The sequence below is a fragment of the Chrysemys picta genome, chromosome 4 (assembly GCF_011386835.1).
Source record: "Chrysemys picta bellii isolate R12L10 chromosome 4, ASM1138683v2, whole genome shotgun sequence".
Taxonomy (NCBI): domain Eukaryota; kingdom Metazoa; phylum Chordata; order Testudines; family Emydidae; genus Chrysemys; species Chrysemys picta.
In genome coordinates this window covers 135,468,050-135,492,014 of record NC_088794.1, presented here as the reverse complement: position 1 = coordinate 135,492,014, position 23,965 = coordinate 135,468,050, and the positions used below count along the sequence as shown (strand labels likewise).

The 23,965-nt window shown below is 45.4% G+C and overlaps 2 protein-coding genes across 5 annotated transcripts in view; one reads left to right on the top strand and one right to left on the bottom strand.

The window, feature by feature from the left end:
• TRMT61A (tRNA methyltransferase 61A) overlaps nucleotides 1-13,793 on the bottom strand; it is a 38,512-nt gene extending 24,719 nt beyond the window's left edge. Inside the window, exons 1-2 of one of the 4 annotated variants that reach the window (XM_065593663.1) lie at nucleotides 13,390-13,793; nucleotides 3,634-3,998 (exon numbers count right to left, since the gene is read on the bottom strand). In XM_065593663.1, coding sequence (XP_065449735.1) covers nucleotides 3,634-3,964 — 331 coding nt within the window. In that variant the 5' untranslated portion in view covers nucleotides 3,965-3,998; nucleotides 13,390-13,793. Of the gene's footprint in view, nucleotides 1-3,633; nucleotides 3,999-5,672; nucleotides 6,234-6,767; nucleotides 6,811-13,389 lie in introns of those variants that run through there. The other 3 variants (XM_042858240.2, XM_005285836.5, XM_065593662.1) reach the window with 3 other exon arrangements.
• On the top strand, nucleotides 12,588-23,875 carry CKB (creatine kinase B). Its single transcript, XM_005285838.4, is given in 9 exon segments — nucleotides 12,588-12,725; nucleotides 14,357-14,572; nucleotides 15,711-15,865; nucleotides 17,359-17,491; nucleotides 18,393-18,564; nucleotides 20,363-20,486; nucleotides 21,460-21,529; nucleotides 21,532-21,648; nucleotides 23,509-23,875. Coding segments are annotated over 8 exon segments (1,143 nt in total). The 5' UTR covers nucleotides 12,588-12,725; nucleotides 14,357-14,379; the 3' UTR covers nucleotides 23,688-23,875.
• The last annotated feature ends 90 nt before the right edge of the window (nucleotides 23,876-23,965 follow it).

The window sequence follows — 23,965 nt, the reverse complement described above, 5'->3', positions numbered from 1 at the left end:
GAGAACTACAATGACCCTCTTTGTCTGCTGATTTGAGTTGTGACCCACTAACCCCAGTTTTTTGTTAACAGCCCACATCATCTTGAATAGTTTTTTAGAATGTGTGTTAACTACTTACTAAACAATCTGTTCCACCTTGTATTTAGCTGTGACATTGAGAATACCTTTCCCTGATCGGAGGGCTCAGAGACAAACTTTCCAGCTAAACATTCACCAACAGAAGTTGATCCAGTAAGAGATATAAAATTTTTATTAAAGCTAATGTTAAAAAAATTATATAATAGTTTGGGAAAAGAGTGTCTGTACATCTGGGTATAGTGCTTAGATTATCCACAAATACAAAGTTAGTTTTTAAAAGCCATATGATACATAGAGTGTATAATCAGCAATAACCCAAATTTAGGTGAATAGATTTAACAATACAGTTTAGATATTAGAAGCCGAATACTTGGGTACATCACTCATGAAAAGTTGTACAGAGATTTGGTTGTGGAAAGCAAAATATATCAACGTGGCACCCGCCGGGGCATCTAAGTGCGCCCATGTACTGGCTGGCGGACGAGCATCTGCCAAAATGCCGCCGACAAACAGTGTCATCCAGAGGCATCACCGCCAAAATGCCGCCGATTTTCGGTGGCATTTTGGCGGCGATGCCTCTGGATGCCGCTGCTTGTCGGCGGCATTTCGGTGGATGCTCGTTCGCCACCGCGGTCCTCCATGGCTTGTCGTCTGGCACCTGCCAGACGAAAAAGGTTGGGGACCACTGATTTAGAAAATACAATCCAGGAGGAAAGTATTTGTTACTTTCCTGACTGTGCTTCTCATCGGCACTCTAGCTCATCCCTCCTGGTATTGTCGATGTCCAGTGATGTCCCTCGACCACCTGATGGCGTCAGACATCATGAGTTGCTGCATCAGCAGATCATAGTGTTGACCGATTACGCATTCTCTCAGCACTTGCTCGTTACTGGGGTTCCATGAGCCTAAGGCTTTGAGGATCAGTGTCTGGACCTGGTAACCCTTAGCTCTGAAGATTTCAGCCAGAGGGGCGTATTTCTCTACCTTTTGAGCTCGGGCATCATGGAACGCCAGGGTCCTGTTCTCGAAGGGCACTGTGATGATCCACCATGATGACCGGTCCTTGCTGGTGATGATGATGTCCGGTCGCAGTTGGCTGTCAGTTCCGGGGATGGTGGAGTTTACGGCAACCGAGATGTTGGTACGCTTGCCCATCCTTGAAGAAGATCATAGGTTCACCCTGGATCTGAAAAGACGTTGCCTGGACCAAATCTCTTCTACTGCCATCGATATGCAGGGATGCACACTTCCAGTTGGCAGCCTTGCTGGTCATGTCAAGCATTTGTTGGAGACTCTCGGGGTTGTTTGCAATCAGGACCAGATCGTCTGCATAGGCCAGGATATTCACTTTGTTGTCGTATAGATCAAAACCACCTAGACTGCTGGAGATCGCTCGAATGAGTGGCTCCATGGCTAAGTTGAAAACGATGGGGCTCAGGGGGCAGCCTTGCTTCACACTGCTACGGATAGGAATTTTGGGCGTCTCTCCTTCCATGCAGCAGATGGTGGTGGTGCAAACTTCATGCAGTTCACGGACCAGTTGGAGAAAGTTTTCAGGCATCCTGAACTCTCACAGCATGGCAAAAATGTGCTGATGGGTCATTGATCCAAAAGCATTAGCCAGGTCGAGCCATTCTATGGCACATTGCCTCTGTGCCCTCCTGGCCGTGTGGATGCCTCATTCACCTTCTCTCTCTAATATCCTGGGACCAACACAGCTACAACAACTCTGCAATTCCAGCCCTAAGACTATCATTGTACAAACTAGAATCTGGACTTGTGGGGTTCAGAGTTTCAGCAGTATCAAGGACTTGCACAATAGTGCCTTATGCATCTGGAAATACCAGTTTCCAGCATTCAGGGGTTAAATATATACACACACACACACACACACACACACACATCACATTCCTGACCCACAGATTTGAAACAGAATGACAGATGAAATTTTAGCTGCGTGTGAAAAATAGCCATGCCTAAAAGGCTGCCAAATATTATGCAAGACTGGGAATGGGAAACGTTAACCAAAAATACGGCACAACAACATTGTGCACTCCTTTTATGCATCTGCTCTTGAGAGTCAAGGGACAAGCAGGTTTACAAAATGATTCAATGGAGGCAGACAGAATAAATGCCTCAAAAAGAAAGGCAGCTATATACATTAATAAAAATTATATATTTCCCTTACAGTACAGGACAGTAATCAAATGGCAGGAAATTGTTAATAATGCTGCCTGCAGTAATAAAAATATTAAAGATAATTATAAAATATATTTAACCAGTATGATAATGAACATTCAGTATAAAATATAAGAACTCCCCTTTTGCATCGCAAGCAACAGCCTAGCATTTATAATGTTTAAAGCACACTTTATAAGCAAAACAAAAACACACCAATAACCCATTCAGAGGGTTAAAATCATCTGCATGAAAAGCAGTGGAACACAGGGCACAGATCACCATTGGCATCAAACCACTCATTGTACATTCCATTGCAGCTGACCTTTGTGTGCCGTTTCAGTACTGCATATAGCACATACATAGTGTAAGAAGGGTCAAATATGTGGATTATGTAGCCTGGTGAATGCTCCCATTTTATCCCACATATTACCAGTTAACCCATACCATTTTGTTCTCTTTTTCAACCTGTGTAAGTTCTACCAATGCTCAAGTTATTTTAGAAGAACGTAGAGTTTATATTTGAGGTTTGTCAGACAAGCTGTTCTGTAGACATCTTCCAAAAGAAGAAAAGAGTTTCAACTCCCCCCACACCTAATACTATTTAAAAAAACTGAACTATTTCATCGGAAACTGGCACATTCCCAAAGACCAACTCATAATTTTAAGAGGAACCCCCCCCAAAAAACCCACTACTTCACCCTCCCCCCGCCAAAAAAGGGGGGGGGGGGGAGTATATATATATATTTTTTAAAAGTCACTAACCTTGTTATACACATTTCTGCACATGGTGCCCGCCGTACTGAGCCAATGTCACATAAGTGTCTTTTCAGTACAGAAAAACAGAGTATTTGCTAACATTCATAAATGAAGTAGAATTATTCAAGCTGTAGGCCAGGAAGATTCTAGCAGCAACAGAACAAAATATATCTATTTTTAAAGCTTAAAACAAAGTCTGTTGCTAGTTAAAGTGTTGTTGAGAACTGCTGTGTTAACTAAGGGGTCCCAGGCCCCCTGGGGGGGCCGCAAGCAGGTTTCAGGGGGTCCACCAAACAGGACCGGCATTAGATTCACTGGGGCCCAGGGCAAAAAGCCAAAGTCCAGCCACCCCAAGCCACGCCATCCGGGCCTGAAGGTGAAGCCTGAGCAGCTTAGCTTCGCGGGGTACCCTGTGGCGTGGGGCCCCAGGCAATTGCCCTGCTTGCTACCCCCTACTGCCAGCCCTGGCTTTTATATGCAGAAAAACAGCTGTTGTGGCACAGGTGGGCTGTGGAGTTTTTAATAGCATGGGGGGGGGGGGGGGGGGTGGCGCTCAGAAAGAAAAATGTTGAGAATCCCTGAGTTTATATACTAAAATCCCTTATTAAAAACTATTACCTGATTCACACACTATGGATCCTGGCTTCAATTCCAGCATCATGGTGATTAAAGAGATGTCAGTTGAATAAAGAATTTGTGTTCTGTGAGGAAGATTCATAGTCCACAACTCTGGGGTTGGATGAAGAATAAACACCCAGCCTCCTTTACTGCAGGTCACCTTTGAGCCGTACCTTTTGCCTATGAGATCAGTGGAATGTCTAATGACCCCATACTTAGTCTGAGTTTTACTGCCATGTTGGACTTTCACAGGAAACATCGATTCATGGCCCAAGAACACGATAGCTGTGTCTCCATCTTTTATTGTATCTCCGTATTCAACAAAACTCATTGTGATAATCTTCTAGTTGGCTGGATATTTTTACCTAAAGGAGAAGAAACATACAAGAGAGTTTTATACCTTTAGACCATGATGGAGTTTTATATGGAATTATGAATGATAAAAGCAAGAATATGTCATATTCTATACCTAAAGCTTGAAGAAACTATACACAAGATGGCTACTAAACTTAATGTAGTTCAAGAAACATTTAGAAGTGTCACAAAAGACACTGGACCAAATCCTTGTCCCACGAAAAGCTTTCATTGACTTCAACGTGACCAACATTTGTCCCATTGTACACTGAGCTGCATTTATAATTTTAAACAAGTTTAAGCAAACAAATTCTTTCTTCAGCTTTCAACAGTTCTTTCCACATTGTTACAGAGCGAGCTACCAGGAGATATGAACTGTAGCTGTCTATTAAACCCCACTGCACAAGTTCTCAATCTCACTGTTAGGTAGTGACTTCTGTTCTCTCTCTCTGGTGATTTATGACTTAAGACAACAAACATCCTATCCAGAGCAAGAGTCACCCCTAGAACTGGGCAAGCTTAACTGCTATCCATGGTGTCAAAAACTAGTGGGAAAATTTCTACTCAATTGGTTTCAAATTCTGGTTCACTAAGGCTTCAACATAACCAAAGGTTGACCCATGTTTGATTTTAAAAAAAGAGACTAAACGGAGTGAGGGATTCCCCTGGCATTAAGATTTCAGGTCAGGTCATCCAAGAGCCTTAATGTGATCCCTTTAAACAATTAAACATTTACAAATATGCATCTTTAAACAGTCTTCCATGAACTTAAAAGCCAGAGCAGAAGAGTAAAGCTTTGAGGGGCTGTTAATTTTCAGATACCAAATATCAATTAATTGTGGATTTTAGCTGATGTGGTAACTTAGATATACTTTTTACCCAAGATATTGGGTTATTTACTGTTGGGTTTTGGTTTCTACCTGCAACAGTAGACGTAGTTAACTCTCAAGTTGCTGTGCATACATTGAAGCTGCAGTTTTTCTCCCACTGTATTTATTGAGTGACTCGCTACTTAACTTCATAAAGCTAGAATAACCTGAGCTATGAAATGGAAAAAAATATTTTATATTCCTGTAAATCAAAAATCGTTCCAGCCCTCGAGAAATTTTTTCCCCACACAGACTTTGCATCTCCAGCTGCAGACTGGAGGGAAGCAGTTGTTTACACATTACTGCAGGGTTAAACTGTGCAATACAAAATAGAGAGTCCCCCTTATAAAGGCAGAAATCTGGTGCATTAATCAGGAGCAACAAAGAGAAGTAAGGCACAACATTTATGGTGCCTTGCATAGTTCCTCATGTGGGTTTGAAACACAGCGTTCTTTTACAAACACTCCTATAAAAAATATGGGCCACAAGATCCAGTATTTGGCTATCAATTATAGCGTTGATTATAATCATCCTCCTTGGCCTGTATGCAAAGGAAATCTTTGACTCGTGAACAGAGCCCTAGAGGAAGAACTGCTCTATCTACTTACTTTTTATAAATACAATAACTCAGCTGCTAGGATCTAGAGGCAAATTAGCCAAGTGCAGTTTTGAAAACCTAATGGTTGCTTTGAGGCCGCTTTAGAGTTAATTAACTTGATTATCTATTTACTAGGCTTAGAATTAGAAGCACAAATAAAAGAGGCAAGGAGGGAAGACAGGAAGATGCTCGAGGGATTAGAAAGCAGCAGCATTAACCTGTGAAGGGTCCAGCTAGTGACGACACCCCAGTGACATGCTTCTAGGCAGCTAGGGTCAAGCTAACCTTGGCCACTCAAGGGGGGCGGGAGAGACACGTGGGTGGGGTGAGCAAGGGGATAGATGGCCCAGAGCTAGGTTCACAGTCTCCCTATCTCCCGGCTCCCCGATGGCCCAGGCTCCTTGCCTCCCGCATTGTGTCCGCCCCTCTCCAGATGCCAGAGTCTCCCAGCCTAAGCCAGTGGGTGCGTGTGGGTAACACCCGCCTCCCCCAGCAGCAGCCGCCACACCCGATGCCTTTACCTGCCTGGGTTCCCCCCTCTGGGTGGGGACATTAAGGGAGCCACCGGACCCGGCTGGGTTCACACACGTGGTGCTCAAACCACCGCTTCCTCCTTCCGCCCTGGTCGCAGGCTGCTGACGCTCCTCTTCCCTCCCCCTTAACCCCCTGCGCCGGAGCGAGCTGGCACCTGCCAGCCCAGCAACCCCGCCAGGAGCAGAGTCAGCGCGGGGAGCCCGGCTCCCAGCTGCCTCCCCGGCAACGCTGCAATTCCGAGCCCCTCTCCCAGCCCCAGTGCCCCCCCCCCCAGCTCCTGACCGGAAGAGGGGAGACTCCCCCATTCTGGATTCCCTGTAAGGCGCATTTTTAAAGCTCTCTTATCAGCAGGAGGGTTTCTGCTGCGGGCTTGTCTCGGGGAGGAGCAGTCCTCAAATTGTGGGCAGGAGGGCTGAGCCCCGCACCTCTAGGCTTAGCAGGTCATAGCCCCTGCACTGCTGGGTTTGCCATGTAAGTTATGGAAGTAAAAAAATTGCTTGAGCCCTGGCTAGGGTGACCAGATGTCCCGATTTTATAGGGACAGACCCGATATTTGGGTTTTTTTCCTATATAGGCTCCTATTACCCCCCACCCCCATCCCGATTTTTCACACTTGCTATCTGGTCACCCTAGCCCTGGCACCTCTTTCATTACAATTTAAGCCGTGGTCCCAGGAGTCTCACTCACGTCAGAGTCTGAGCTGTCAATGCAGGGGTCTCTCCCTTATGCACACCCCTCCTCCAAACCAAGAGCCACAGGGATGTGGCACAAGAACTCACCCGAGTTGGCTGTGTGTTCGGTTCTACTCTACCCACTCTCGCTCAGCTGGGGGAAGAGGGAACGGGCTCATTCTGAATTCATTGAAAGGGCGTATTTAATAGTATCTCCTTGTGCTGATGAAGGACTTTGCATTGTGTTTCAATGAGACTTTAGAGGACATTGAATGAAAGGACATTGAAGTAGTCTGGATCCAAAATGTAGTGGGTGTGTTAAAACAGGTTTTACTAAACTTATTAGTAATAGATTTTTTTCATGAAATAAAAAAAAAATCAACAGGTTTTTGCAGCATTTTGCTAGTGCATGAAAGTGAATTTGCCTAGTCTGTTTTCATTCTGCTTGGACCATGAAATGCTACAGGACCCTGATCCTGTACTGAGCTCTGTGTAGGAGGCTTCCTGCACCCACACAGAGCCTCAGTGATTTATTCTTTCCATATTAATAACGATACTTACCTCCTTTGTAAAGTGCTTTTCTATGCAGCCCATTATAAGAGTTAAGGATTGTTATTATTACCAATAATCTGAGCTGGGAATAATAACTTAAAAACATTTTAAAAATATATATGATTTTTGTCTTGATGGTGTCTTTTAATGCACTTAGTACAGAACTAGCACAATCTTAAACTTTAAGGATGAAATCCTCGGCCCATTGAAGTCATTCAACTTTTGCAGTTGACTTCAGTAGGGTCAAGATTTCACGCTAAGTATCAAGGAAAATACGCAGAATTCAGAAATAAGTTCTCTAGCATACATTGCTATTATACAAAGGGTTTAATTCTGGAAAAGACAGATGAAGACAATTAGCCATTACATACAGCTTTTGTAGGCTATAGGGAAAAAAGACATTAAATCAGGATAAATAGAATCAGTGTTCTAAAGACCCAGAGTGATAAACTCTAACCATCACCTAAGCCCCATGTTAAAGATTTAAGTAGTGTGTAGACCAATGGTCCCCAAACTGTGGGGCGCATCCCCTTAGGGGGGCATGGAGGGAGAAGGAATTTGTTTGACTCCTACTCCCTCACCTAGGGAGGACACAGTGGGACCTAGGCCAGCCCCCAGGGGGGCAGGGAGGGAGTGCCACCCAGCCCCACTCTGTCCCGTTCCGCTCCTGCCCTGCCTCCAGCTTCAGCTCTGGCCCCAGTCTTAGCTCCCAATCACAGCACACAGGTCCCAGCTGTGGCCCCACTCCCGGCCCTGGCTCCTGACCCCAGCCCCACTCTGGGCCCCACCCATGGCTCTGGCCCCGCTCCCAGCCACGGCTCCTGACCGTGGTTCCTCTGGAGGGGATAAAGGGGGGACATGATGGAAAAAGTTTGGGGACCAGTGGCGTAGACCTATACATGGGCCTGTGGCATTGGGAAATTTCTCGGTAGAGAGGAAAGAGTAGAAGAATACTTTATTTTTTGTTTGCAAAGGAGCCCCAGAGACCTTGAATGGGAACATAAGAATGGTCAGACTGGGTCAGACCAAAGGTCCATCAAGCCCAGTATCCTGTCCTCTGACAGTGGCCAATGGCAGGTGGAAGGGCATACACAAATAGAAAGCACTTGAACCATCTTGAATTTGTAGATTCTTGTCTATGCTGACAAGGCAGATAATCCTATACATTTTTCTTCATTAACTGATAATGTCTAATACACGATAGTTAAGGCAAAAATATTTTAGGTGTCTTCTGCAATAAAATTTTGAAGCAATGAGCAGAGAATTGGACATTAAGTAAAAGGATCAAAGACTGCAGATGGATCTGAAAACCAATGAAATCATGATCTGTGCAAACTTGGATGGAAGCTCTGTCTATAGGAAAGAATTGATGAACCTCCATCCTGCTCCCTTTGAAATCAATGGGAGCTTTACCATTGCCTTCAGAAGGAGCAGGAGCAGTTGTCTGGTTTACCTCTTGAGTGAACTATGCCTGTTCACCCTACAAATACAACTGTTTTTTAATCAGTTTGTTACACTCTTCTCTGACCAGGACATAATAAATGCAGTTTCTTAGATTTCTTAGATTGTATTACCCCAGATATCCTGCAGCCTTTCTGCCTTACAACCATATGTCTGTGTGTCTGCACCTACCACATTGCCTAACCACTTTGGAGTAATGGCATTCTGGGAAAAGGTGGTTGTTCTAAGAATTGATCCAGCAAGAGAACTGACAGCCCTTGGCTACCTTTAACTTCAGTGAGAGCTGTTCGTGCTAGGCAACTCACAGGAGATGCTCAGCCCTTTGCACAAATGGGCCCAAGATGACAAAACATTGAAACAAATTGCCAATAAAGACGCCAAATGTGATATTCAGGCAGGTATATTTAATGGTTAAGATAAATTCATCCTCCATTTGTGTGGGAAGAGAAGTTAAGTTAAACAAATGCAGCAACAGCCAAATCCTTCCAGTATATTGATCCACATACATTCTGGCTTGTTTCCAAAGTACTGTTTTATGGCAATTTATACCCCAGCTTGCCAGCTCAGGAATTGGACACAAAACTGTTGGGGATAGTAGTTCACCATCTATTGCTGTCTCCTCTGTTCTGGACATTCTTCTGAATTCTCAAGGAAATGTTTACCCTGTAATTCTCCAGGCTCATCTTAGGTTCACCTGGGTCATTTCAGAAGATGTGTCCACTAAGTAACCCACATCTCGTTTTGCACTCATATACAGACAACATTAATAATTAAGCCACTTGGGAAGTTAACTGCATGGCCTGTGTCTGACTTCCCTTAAATTCTCCACCATCTAAAGCTCAACATGGAAATCTCTGGGATCATTACTCCACATCTCCATCTTGGGCTGCATCACTGCAACCTACTGTATAAATCAGCAAGCATCAGGACATTAATTACTCCATGATATAAGGCAATATAATGCTGCCATTATTGCAGCTGGACCAGCAAATAAGGGCTTACCTGAAGAAAATACTGTTTTTCATCAGATGAACTAGATATAATGGTCAGTCACTGTCTGGTGGCACATTAACTTTAGTCAACTGCACAACATTTACAATTAAGCCACCTGAGAAGTCTGGGGGTTGATGTAACAGAAAGACTATGGATCCAATTTAGATAAAACTCTCAGCAAATCTCAAAATTCTAGGTGAGCCAAAGATAGCTAAGTCAGACAAGACCACTTCTGCCATATTGACTACAAGAAATTTGCCAAATAATGATGGACAGAATGAGGGGCTATTGGGTACCGTTCATATGTATTTATTATACATGTGAATTGTACATAGCTTGTTTGACTCCTACTCCCTCACCTTTTGCATGTTGCTTGTCTTCTTCAGATGAAAGCTTTGTAGGGCAGGGATTGTCTCTCTCCCTGTGTGTGTTAATGATGCCTGGCAGATTGAGGGCTCTGATGGAATATAAAGTAATAATAACAGTGATATTCCTGCTTCTGGAATATTGGAAGGGAAAGAGTATGTCTAGTGATTAGAGCAGGGGCCTTGGAATCAGGATTTCTGGCTCTGCACTGAGTAGCTGCATGACATTGGGCAAGTTCACCTTTCTATGCCACAATTTACTTATCTAAAAATGGGTATAATAAAGGATGGTTTCTTGCCTAAGTGTTCATTTGGTGGAAAAACATCAGCATATACAGAGCCCACCAATGGGACCTGTATATGTTGATGTTTTTCCATTGTTGGTGTGGAAAGAGGGAATGAAGCCAGGCAATAGGAGATTGAATGAAAGAGTTATAAAATTCTTGCTGAAAATGAAAAATAGGGTTAGCAATGATGCAATGAAGATCATGTGATCTTATCCGGGAATAACCTAAAAGTGACCTTTGTAACATAATGGATGCCTAGTGGGATGCGGAGGCTGGAATTAAAGAGAATTATCACAGCTGGAGCTGTTACCAGAGGAGAAGAGTGCATAACAATTCTGGGAAGAAATCAGAGACCACATAAATACAATATTAAATTATTGGTGTATTATTATTTATAGTTATTATTATTAATATAGCACCAAACATGTTCTTGGCACTTTGCACCAAATGATCCAGAATCTGAATTGTACATGACATTGGGACATAATAACTTTGACAAAATTACAGAAGAAGTTGCTACTGAGAGCATCCATAGCTAAATGTATTATTTCAAGGACTATGGGTCTGATTTTGCACTCATATTCATTTTACCATAGTGTAACTTACTGTCATCACTGCCGATTTATGGTAGTATAATTGAGATCTGAATTGTGCACTAGAAGTCTGTGCAAACTGTGAACAAACCTAACTGGTACATACAGATGGGGGCTTTAGAAAGTTTGGAGGAGATTTAATATGGTTTGAAAGATAGAAAGGATATTGAGAGGATTTGTTTTTTGTTCCTGGAGACAAGGTGCCTGCCTGAGGACTAGCAGTCCCCAATGACTTCAGCAGTTCTGTGTACTCAGCACCTCTGAATATCAGATGGACCTTGATTAATTCAGATATTGTCCGTGCCAAACATAATGCGATTTTGTTTGTAGTGGACTGAGTTTTTATTTTATAGTCATGGTCTACGTTCATTCCTTATCCCAAATACTTTTTATTTGCAATACTTTGACTCTTCCTTTATCTGAATTTGGATAATGATGGTGGGGGTAGGAATTGGGAGAGGAACTAGGATTTATATCCCATGACAGTCATAATTTACATTAAAATAACAATCCTCTTATTTGAACCTATATAAATGTATAATCCCCATCCCATTCAGACAAATGTAAGGCCTACTGTAATAACTATGTTTCAGAAAGAAATATAAAGTGTAACAGTATAAGGTTGAAAGTAAAGTCATTAACTTTGCTTTGTCCTTAGCCTTAGTAGCATCTAACTTTAGGCCCAATCCTGCTTGTTGTACTCACCTGAGTAATCCCATTAAAATCAATAGCACTACTTTCATGAATAAATTGAGCAAGCTTTAGTCTTTTAATTTCTGTTTTCAACAGGGAATTAAGATCATGCCTTTGTACCATTTCAGCTACTCTCCAATGCAGCCTCTCCCCTACCTATCCCCCTCCCCCCTTTTTTGCACACAATAAAATAAGAGGCTTGGTGTACTTTATTAATTATTAGGAAAGTATACTTTCCTTCAAATTAAACTGTGAGATAAACTCTCTATTTTAATATTTCAAGGAGGCTGAGAATAGGTACTAGATTTTCAGCCATTATTTAAATTAATGGAGATATCCCATCTCCTAGAACTAGAAGGGACCTTGAAAGGTCATTGAGCCGAGCCCAGCCCCCCGCCTTCGCTAGCAGGACCAAGTGTATTTTGCCCCAGATCCTTAAGTGGCCCCCTCAAGGATTGAACTCACAACCCTGGGTTTAGCAGGCCAATGCTCAAACCACTGAGCTATCCCTCCCCCCTAGTTTCTAACCAGTGACTTCTTATCATAGTTTCTAACCAGTAAACACAGAGGCAGTTAATCACTCACATGACTCTTAGATCAGGCTGGTCCTAACATCACAAAGACCTTACTTTTATTACATCAGATTATTATAGTCATTGTTAAATATTTACTAAAGGCAGCAAGTCTGAATGGCAAAAACGCTGTGTGGGTCTAATAGTGCAGGGAAACACTGTAATAATGGGAAGTGGTTGTACATTAATACAGTATTTGCATTTTACCAGAGCATTGCAAATAAATCCCATATATTTTTAGATAGCCTGGAAGGAAAGTTGTAGCTCAGGCTAACACAGAGAAACCGGAGACAGCCAGCATCACCCTGCGACTAGGAGGCCTGGCAAAATGGAAGTAACAATAGGTTATAATAGACGAAGGGACTTCGCCACTCCCTTTTACAATCTTCCAGTGGAATGAATGGAATATAAATACCAGCCAATGGGAGGCCAGCTCCTGCTGTATATAAAACTGGTGAGGCTGTGGGGGTGAGACTCCACTTCATATAGGTCGCTCTCTGACAGCTTTGGGGTGTAAGAGCAAGAACAAGGGCGGTTTCTGTGGTGCCCGGTAAGTGCTGGGGGACCTGACTGGCAACACTAAAATTGGAGAATAATCTATTTAGCCTGTTTTAGACAGTTTGATTTAAAACCACTATTTCGAGGCCAAAAAAAAAAACCCACCCAAAATTGTAACCCGAAGGGTCTATATTGTATTGCAGCTAAATGTATTGTGTGTTAGTGCTAGCTACCAAAGGGTCCGGAGTGTGTCTCCGGACCCTGAAAAAGGGAGGGGAGGCATTGCGGGGGGGCTTATAGATAAAGGGAGAGATGGAAACAGATTATAATATGGACGCCCAGAATGCAACCAAGGAAAAACCAATTAAACCCTAACTCGATGCAGGCACTAGAGGGTTTGTTAAACTGGATCGGCTCTAACTTTAAAGCCAGGTTAAGCCGCTATTTAGCAGGGTATTTACATAGATATTCACCCCCCCCCCACTCGGATGACCTGAAGGGAGGCGTTTGTTGCATAATGGCTTGGTGTAGGGGATTGTTTAACCCTGTCCCCAAAGTGGGTGGGCAGTGCTATTGGGATGGGCGAGCTCTCCCCAGCGGGGCTCCCGCAGGGATGGGAGAGTGCCGGGCTCTCCAGAGCTTGTGCTGGGTATTTGGGATCTTTGTCTCCCCCAGGCTTGGGGAAGCTGGAGGAATTTCTCTTCCCCAGTCCTCACCTTCTCCCCTCCGGCGCTGGCTGCTCTGCAGCCGCCGGACGCTCCCTACGGGATTTGGTTGCGGTTGCAGCTGGGTCCCGGCTCCGCGCGGTGGTTGCGAGCTGCGCACAGCGAGCCGGGGGGCTGCATTTCCCACTCTTCTCCCCTCCCCCCAGGTGGGGCGAGGTTGCATCGTCCTTCTGGCCCCGGCGGCTGAGCCTGGGGGGAGGGGCTGCATTGCCTTCCCTCTCCTGGCATTGCACCCTCCCTGCAGGTGCTGGGTCCTGGGGAACGGTTGCCGCGCTCGTCCCACTGCCTCTCAGGCGCGGGCAGGTGCCGCTTCACCCTCCTGAGCCGCCTCCCGCCCCGCTTGCCTGGGGCCGGAGGGAGATAACCCGGCCGGGTCGGGAGCGCCGCTGCTCTCCTGGCTGGAAAACCGGGTCCCTGTGCTGCAGCCCCGAGTTCGCGGCTGCGCCCCCTGCCGAGGGCATGGGATGGCCCGGTGCATTGGTCTCCGATTGCGGCTGCTGGGTGGCCGCTGCCGAGCCCGTAACCTTTGCTGGGGGGGCAGGTGTGGGAGTAGCTGGGACGCGCGGCTCCGCAGCTAACGCGGGTTCCCCCCTCCCCGGAAGGGGCCCCGCTCCGGCAGGGCCGGGAAAGAGCTCTCCGCAGGGGGGCTGGCCACTGCCTGAAGCCCCGAGTGGGGGAGACCTGGCACTTTTCCCACCGACTTGTGCGTGACCTGCGGCAAGTCCTCCCCACCCCGGCTCTGCACCCTCCCCGTGTGTAGAAGGGGGTAGCCCGGCCCCCAGGGTGCCCTTGTTAGGAGGTTGTGGAAGGTGCCTTAGAGACCAGGCGGTTACTGGGCCGCAGGCAGGTGGAGTACATGCCAAGGTGACCTTGCTGCATGCCATGGCGTCCTTCCAGAGCCTGCCTGGAAGGGCGTGCCAAGCACTGAAGGTGAGGTTTCCCCTTTCTTCTCCCCTAGCACCTTGCAGTCAGGCATCAGTCATGCCCTTCTCAAACAGCCACAACCTCCTGAAGAAGAAGTACTCTGCTGCGGATGAGTTCCCAGACCTGAGTGTTCACAACAATTACATGGCCAAGGTGCTGACCCTGGACCTGTACAAGAAGTTGAGGGACAAACAGACTCCCAGTGGATTTACCTTGGATGATGTCATCCAAACTGGGGTTGACAACCCAGGTAAAGGACAGAGCCTCTTGATCCACAACCATCTGTTCTCCCTCATTACAGGAAGTGCGTCTTGATAGCAGCACCAAGGTTCCTAGAGCTGTCAAAATCTCTCAAGCAGTGAGTCCTGGCCCAAAAGCACTGCCCACTAAGAGTTAAAGGTGGCCTTATCCCATTGGGCAATGCAGAGAACACTATAAATGCATGCCATGTTCTGACAGACCAAACACTCAAATTATGTAACTGCTCTGCTAAATGCTTTGATCTGAAACAAAATCTGACTAAAAGTGTAACTTATCTACAAACACCATGATTAAAAATTTGACATTCTGAGGGCTTACTTGGCTGCTTTGATCTCTCCTATTCCAAACTGGCTATATGAAGTTCTGTGGCACTTCTTTGAAAAAAAGGGGGAGCAGATTTATTAATGTGTTAACATTCCAGTATTTATTTTTACTCTAGCAATATCAAAATGGCCCAACTAAATAATCAGAGACTGCCTCCTGATGAGGAGTACCCGGACCTGAGCGCCCACAACAACCACATGGCCAAGGTGCTAACCCTGGACTTGTACAAGAAACTGAGAGACAGAGTTACACCCAGTGGCTTCACCCTGGATGATGTCATTCAGACTGGGGTTGATAATCCTGGTAAAATGCATTGAGAATATTCTATGTGAACCAGCTGAAATAAGAGATGCATATGGTGACTAAGTTTGTGGAGGTGACTCTTGTGAGCAAACTACAACAATGCAACTCAATCAGTAGCAGTCTGAACCAAAAATCAAGTTGTCCATGAAGTCCAAGCCCAGCGTATTCTAATGGCTGCAATGCCTGAGCATAAAATATCTGATTAAACTATAGCTAGTAAAATTGACTATGAACAAAAATCTTGCCCTGACCTAGATTCACTTGTCCAAATATGGCTTATTGGCAACAGTTATGGGTTTTCAGTAACTTTACATTTCATCCAGCTAATGAAATGTAAAGTGTCTAAGATTTGTCTTCAACTGGTTCTTGTCGTGTGTGTGTGTATGTAGGAATGTGACTAGACCTACCATTATAAGGACAAACTTATCTGGCTAATGCTGTTCTGGGATACAGTTAAACATCACCCAAATCTGGCTCTTGCAATTCTATTACCACTCCAGGCCATCCCTTCATTATGACAGTAGGCTGCGTAGCTGGTGATGAAGAATCCTATGAGGTGTTTAAGGCACTCTTTGACCCAATTATCAAGGACCGACATGGAGGCTACAAACCAAGTGACCAGCACAAGACTGACTTGAATCCTGATAACCTACAGGTATAGAGTCTTTCATCAGCAATGGTCAGACATCTGACAAAAGTATAAAGCCTGGGCAAAATTAGTGCAGTTGCTTGTTCCTGTCAGTCAGAATCTGTTCCTGTGACTTGAGTGACCACTTGTTAGAATCTGTTGTATTCCTAGCTATTGCTCTCTGGAGTCTGTCTCAGTAAGGACTCTTCTCCACAGGCTGGGTGGAACCACTTCCGAATGACTACAGTACTCCTGTCCTATGTGACCTGAGATACTGCTGTGACTTAAGGCTTGCCTGCACTACCGCACAGGGTCTATCTAAGATACACAACTTCATCTACATGAATAGTGTAGCTGAAGTTGACGTACAGCAGACCCTCACTAAAATGCGCATCTTTATAGCGTGAATTCAGTTATAGTGCGGGACCGTGCATGGATCCCAAATTTAATTCCCTTCATTGGAATCCATGGTAATGCGGGACCGCGCATGGATCCAAAACCCCACGTTCTAGCGGGGATCCAGTGTACTTAGATTTACTTACCACAGTGTCTTCACTGCAGTAAATCGACAGCTGATGCTCTCCCATTGACTCCGCTTGTGCTTCTGTCGACTCAGTACTCCACCAGAACGAGAAGAGCTCTCAGCAGTCGATTTATCACATCTAGTATAGATGTGATAAATTCACACACGTGTGCGCGCGCACACACACACACACAGATTGATCTCTGCCTGCTGATCCGGTGGGTAGGGTAGACCAACCCTTAGCTCACTCTGCTCTAGTGGAACAGTTACTCCTGTCTCAGCTGTGTGGGCTTCAACATCCACATTTCTACTCAACTTCTGGGGCAGCCCTGTCTCACCCTGGAGGATCCTTAAGGATGGCTCTAGGCTGGGTCCTGGTACACAAGTGGATCTTACAAACCACTTGAGCTGTTGCAGTCACTACTATGTCCCATCCATTCCCAAGTTTGAGTTCAGGATCTTTCCCTGCCTTTCCAATTGTTTATTCTAGAAATATTAAACTACTAGGAATCCCTAACAACATGTGAACTATTTATAAAGTAGATTTTTAAAGTTGAATGGGAAGACTCTTAACTGTAGCAACCTGAGTTCATAACTCTGTTTGCCACCTACAAGACAAGGTGTCTTGACAAGGATCTAAACACAACAAGGAGCTGCATTATTTAGAGCCCACTTCTGCAGGGGAAATAAAACTCTAAACTTGGGGATAGGCAAACACAGATCTAAAATTCTGTTAATGAGTTGATCTTTTCCAACTGTTAGTAGAGGAAAGCAGCTCTAATGTATTAAGAGCACTGACATGAGGATTGTATGCATGCAGTACACTAGCTTATCCACAAAATATGAGATAGTAACATGGTGGCTTTATTGCGTTAATGCTAAATCCTACTCAAATATTGAAGGCTTTGGGGTCAAATCATGCTATGAAACTAATAGGGGCTGTACATAATTCAGGGCAGAACTTGGTGGCATGGTTGCACTTCTCAATCTCTTATAGGGTGGTGATGACCTGGACCCCAACTACGTGCTAAGCTCCCGTGTCAGAACTGGTAGGAGCATCCGTGGATTCTGCCTTCCCCCTCATTGTAGCAGAGGAGAGAGACGGGCTATTGAGAAGCTTTCTGTTGAAGGTAAAATGAAAGTTCTGATATTATGGACTGACCCTCAATATTTGTTAAACTGAGGCTGACAGTTGAGGAGGTGGAATATTTTTGCCTACCTCCTCAACTGCAAAAATCTCTCAAATATTAGGGCACCAAATGCAGAACTAGGAATCTGTCAAATTACCACATATGTAGCTGGATGACTAACCTAAAACTAGAGCTGCTTTCTCAACTGGAAGTGATTTGGAAGCAAGTAGAGGGCAATTGGATTGTATTAAGTAATGAGATTGTGACCTTGAAGGCTTAGCTGTCTGTGTGGGATAGCAAGTGAGCATGCACTCACCTAGAGGCGGGTGTTAGACTTTTCAAATTCTGTGATGTATTGTAACACATGCAAGAGCTGCAGTTAAGAGCCACCCATCTTTCCACTAAGATGACACCGTGGGAGTGGGCTGTGGGTTTCAGTGGGATGTATTTTAGGAGACTGTCTTGTACAGTGGCAATGCTGTCCTCGGTGCTGAGACAACTCTGCTCAGGACTCCTCAATACAGAAAGTAATGTTACTCTAACCTCTAAATGACTGAAGTGGCCTTGCTTATTCATGTACTATTAAAATAGCTTATTCCACTTCTGGCTAGCAATATAGGTCCTATTAAATCTAGTTTCATAGCTCCTCAGAAAACAAATGCCTTTAAAGAAATAAAGGCCACGGTAAACTCCCAACAATGGGCAGCAGGCCTGATCGATCCTTCAAAGCTGAAAGAACCAAACACTGCATGGTCCCTTACAGTAAGGGGAGGAAGGAAACAAAACTGATCAGTTTCAGAAATGCCACTAGGCTTGTGTATCTAGCCGCTCAATTGCTGGGAACGTATCAAAATACCACCTAGCATCCTGTTTGTGTACTAAATGTGAGTCTTGCTTTCAGCCCTGGCTAGCCTGGAAGGTGACCTTAATGGAAAGTACTATGCTTTGAAAAACATGACTGATGCAGAGCAGCAGCAGCTGATTGATGATCACTTCCTATTTGATAAACCAGTTTCTCCTCTCCTGTTGGCTTCTGGAATGGCACGAGATTGGCCTGATGGCAGAGGTATTTGGTGAGTATATGCAATGGAAACCAGAATCCTTTAACACATCTGCAGTGGGTACCACGCAGAAATCTGTGGTCCTGAATGATCTAGCTGAATGAAACCGCTTCTGTACTCTAATGTTCACTTGGCAGAAACTTGCATACTGTCTTTGCTTTCGCTCTCACTTAAATTTGAGGTTTAATATCTGCTTCAGTGGGCCACAAGATCAAGCCCATAAAGCTAAAATTAAAAAGCCCTCAAACTTTGTTTACCCTCATTGGCATGTCTGTGGCTCTCTGCCTCTTTACTGGGGATATAAGAATTGCAGAAATAATTCATTTAAGGGAGGCAGCTTAAAATCAGTTAATGGTGAACTAGTGGCATTGTCACTATGATGAGTAACTCAACCTAGCCTTTTGGGCTTTAAAAAAAAAAAAAACTGCAGTAAAAATGGCTTCACTGAAAACACATTGCTGCAGAAGGCATTGCTTTTCCTGCAATGTCAACCAAGCAAACCTAAAAGGGAACTAGTGCCTGTGTCTTTCCGCTTATGGTAAGGAGAAGACCTGGCCTCTTATGTGGCTCTCTTGCACTGGAAACATCAGGCCTTCCCTTTTCTGTCTAGACAGCTAGCAATATGTCTTGACACAGGAACAAGTAAAGGGAAGGAGTTAACTTGTCAGACCTCTAACACCCAACCAACTAGTGGAAAAAATGTTCTTGGTCTCCTCTACACTGAAGGTTGAACTCCTGTGAATGTTCCCAGGTCAACAAGAGTCACTAAAAGCTTCTTGCTACACTCAGTAGAATCCCTCCAGTCTCTCATGCAACAGTGGGATCTTGAACATGTTTGATTTGGTAGGTCACCTTTCAAGATAACTCATCACCTGCCTGCAAGAGATACCAACACTAGATAGCTTTGTCGACTGAGCCATGACTCTAAAACCTGAGTCTCCGATTAAATGGAAGCTTTTAACATTTTATGTAACCTTCATCTTGACAGCTAACTAATTCAATACCCAGCTTGATTGCTGTCGTGGACTAGCTTATCAGTATTGGGCTAAGAATTTTTTTTATCTGGCAGCAGCAACTAAAATCCAAAGGCAAGGGCAGATGGACCAATGGGTCATCAGGCTTGCAGCATTCTTCCTTCTAAACTGCAGCTTAAAATGAATATCCAAAATTTTGTTTCTTGAATCTACTCATGTGCTGAGTCATTGCTGCATGTAAGGTAACTTAATTGACCTTGACAAGACAGTTAAGTTGCACATCATGTTTCCTTGCATACCATTGGTGTGAGATAGTCAAGATGCAGAGTGCTGCCATCTCAGGAATATATGCTAATGTATTTCACCCCTTACACTGCTCAAAAGTGACACTCCATGGAACAAAGGGACTGAATCTTTCTGTCCCTGGGGACTTGCAAATTAATTTAAGACTTGACATGGCATCAAGGTTGAGCAGTAAGCTAATAGGAATGGGTGCATGCCTAAGCAGGGTGAAGGAGGAGTCAAATAACAATTATTCAGATTTTAAGGGCAGAAAAAGCTGAATTGCTTTGATGTTTCGGGAAGGTCTATATATGGAGTTGATTTGACCCTTTAACCTACAAGAGCAGATACAGTAGATTCAGTTTTAACTCTGAAACTGTCATGTAAGAGTAAATGACAGAGACTTTAGTGTCAATTTTCAGTGCAACATGAGCTCTTCAGATAAGAGTTGGACTGATTTAGACTTAACCCATTGTAGATTTACTCCCTTGGATTGCCATCTGGAAAACTCCATTCCAAATGGAGAAATGAGTTGTTTGGCTTCTGTCTTCTAGGCACAATGACAACAAGACCTTCCTTGTCTGGATCAATGAGGAAGATCACCTTAGAGTTATTTCCATGCAGAAAGGTGGCAACATGAAGGAAGTGTTCACCCGCTTCTGTACTGGGCTAACACAGGTGAAGTTAACATTTGTAACAAGAAGCCTAAAGAGAAGTGCTCTTGCCTTAAATGGTGCAGGACTTGATGCAGCGTTCAGAGTGCTTACTTAAAACAGGCTCTAAAAATATACTGCCATGTACTGCTACTGTGTGGCATGGAATCTCAGTGCTAGCACAAGTCCTGTATTTTACTTGTGTAAACATCTGACAATGTAGCTTAGGCATCTAGTAGCATCTTGGTGTATCTTTCCACAAGTAAATTCCAGGGGTCTATGGGCTCAAACACTTACTCTGACTAAGTTTATTGTTATGAAGTCTAGAGGAAGGTCCTTTAACATCCTGACTGGCTTCCTCCTCTTAAGTGGGGTTTAATACATAATATGAACTACCACTGCCTACAGACAAATAATGGAACATGTCTTGAGACTCAGTAAATGTGTAGTGGTGCTACACTACATAAAGTACCTTAGCTAAAACACTAGTGTGTGGGGGAAGTAAAACCAGTACTTCCTCCCTATGTCCACCAATGCAAAGAGGAACAAATGCCACTAAATCAAGTCTGACAACACATCACTAAATATCCGCTCTCTTCCCACAAGCCTGTATCAACAGATGGGCTTAGATGGTACCCTGAAAGCAACTAAATCTAACTTTGTTCCCTAGTGTCTGAACTAGTCAAGTTCTAAACATTTGGGTTTTTGTGTGTGTGTGTGTGTGGGGGGGGGGGGGGGGGGGGGGGGGGGGGGGGGTAGGAAATGCCCTGCTGCTTGCCACCACTTCTAAATCCAGGGAGCTTCAGGGTTTCAGAGGTTCCACTGATAGCAGCTGTTCAGCTCAGGTCATGCTACTATCTGGGGAGGGATGGTGAATCATGGAGCTAGATACATTAATGAGACTCTAAATAGTCATCAGATCTCAAATTCTCAAACCTTTAGAGGAGGAACAGTCCAAGCAGTCTCTCTAAAAGGCTTTTTTTTTTTTTCCTCTCTAGATTGAAACTCTCTTTAAGACCAAAAACTATGAGTTCATGTGGAATCCACACCTTGGCTACATCCTGACCTGCCATCCAACCTTGGGACAGGTCTCCGTGGTGGTGTACACATCAAACTACCTAACCTTGGCAAGCATGAGAAGTTTGGAGAAATCCTCAAGAGGCTGAGGCTGCAGAAGCGAGGCACAGGTGAGAAATGGAATGCAGTTCTGTATGCATCACTTCCTTTAAATACTCTGCTATTGGCAAGAGTAGTTTTGGGGCCTGGATTACCTAGAGGCAGTGTCTAGAACAGGGGTGGGCAAACTACAGTCCACAGGCTGGATCCGGCCCCTCGGGGCTTTGGATCCAGCCTGCGGGATTGCCCCCCGTGGCGCCATGGGCCCTGTGCCGCTCTCCGAAGCGGCCGGCACCATGTCCCTGCGGCCTCCGGGTGAGGGGGCAGAGGGCTCTGTGCATTGCCCTTGCCCTTGCCTCCAGGCACTGCCCCCCGCAGCTCCCATTGGCTAGGAACTGCGGCTAATGGGAGCTTCAGGGGAGGTACCTGGAGGCGCAGCAAGGGCAGCGCATGTGGAGCCCTCTGCCCCCATCCCCCTTGCGCCCCCCCGGGGCCACAGCGCTTCCTGAAGTGGCACGGGGCTGGGCCTGCCCTGGCCCTGGTGTGTGCCACTGCCACCCCGGAGCCAGTAAGTGGCACTGGGCCAGAGCTCGAACCCCTCCTGCACCTCATGCCCCCCCAACTCCCTGCCCTAATCCCCCTGCTGCACCTCACACCCCTCCCTGAGCCACCTCCTGCACCAACCCCCTTCCCTGAGCCCTCTCATATACCCTGCACCCTTCCTCTGCCCCAGTCTCTGGCCTTGAGCCCCTTCCTGCACACCGCACCCCAACCCCCTGCCCTGCATACAATTTCCCCACCCAGGTGTGGCCCTCGGCCCAAAACGTTTGCCCACCCCTGGTCTAGAAGACTAATTCCCAGCTCATGCAGTTAGGGCCATCCCTAGGGGGAGGTGCAGGGCCTGGGACAATCAGCCTCCCTGCTAGTCTCCTTGCTGTTTGCCCCACCTCACCACTGCTCACCACCACCACCCCCTGCCTGCCTCCCCCCACCCATGCCTGCCCACCAGTCTCCTGTCCATCCAGCACCTCCCCATCCCCCATCTCCTCCTTGCTGCCTGCCTGCCGCCTCACCCCTTTCCTGTCTGCTCGCCTCCCCGTTCACCTCCTCACCCCACTCCCTTGCCTGCCAGCGTCCCGCCTCACCTGCCTGCCTCCTTACCTGAATATCTGGACAAATGGCACTCTGATCATACATAGGTTGGGATGCAGGACAAAGAGCTAAATATCAGGATAGTCCCAATTTTTATCAAAGCGCAGGGCCCCACAAAGCATGGGGGCCCAGGGCAGTTGCCCCAATTCACCCTACCCAAGGGATGGCTCTGCATACAATAGAGGGATGGTCCTCCAGGATGACCTCATAAAAAATAGTATACTAGATGGAGGCAAATGGGATAGAGGTCAACAGAACTGCACTACAGCATTCTATTAGTAGCACCTTTTACAGTCCATGTCCAAATCATCCCCTTGTGTCTAGAATAGACAGCTTACTCACTGAGTGCCTACAGCTGCAGTCATGGCTAAGGAAAGTGTCTTTGGTGTGTGGGGGTTTTTTTTGTCCCTCAAGAACAGTTTATCACTTATATCAAAACACTCTCTAAAAGCATCAAGATACTTGACTTCTGTCCAGTAGAATACTATACCAATGATGCAGATAATCCTAGGCACAGAGGCTGAGTTACTTGCCAAGGGTCACTCAGACTGATAAAGCTGGGAGTGGGAGAGTCCTGTCTGCTAGAACTTGTACTGTACTATTAACTCAGCAGCAAACGGGAAGTATCCCTCTGTTCAAGCCATGCCCTTCCACCTCCCTGCCCATAACCAGGTATGAATGCAGCAAGGGAAACTATTTTGCTCCAAGTGGACTCTTGCTATGTGTATTGCTCATGTGAAGGACTTCACAACTCTAAACTGAATCTCCTCTTTCTTCAGGGGGTGTGGATACTGCTGCTGTTGGAGGAGTGTTCGATGTCTCCAATGCTGACCGGCTAGGCTTCTCTGAGGTAGAGCTGGTGCAGATGGTGGTTGATGGTGTGAAGCTACTGATTGAAATGGAAAAACGCCTTGAAAAAGGCCAGTCCATTGATGACCTCATACCAGCTCAGAAATGAAAGCACTTTAATTCCATGCTTCCTAACTTATTGGATGAATAAGAAACATCACTCCAATCAAAGCCCTGGGGTCAAAAACCCACTAGTAACACTGTAGAAAAGTCTTCCATCCATCTGTGTTAGAGTTTATTTTTTTGATGGCTGAGATGTTGCTGAAAAAAATGAAATAAACTATTGTTTTGGCCTGACATGTGTTTTTTAATTAAACAAATCTGTCTGAATCCTAAAATCTAGCATGGCAGCACAAGGCAGGGGGCCATTTGGCTGTTTCTTCCAGC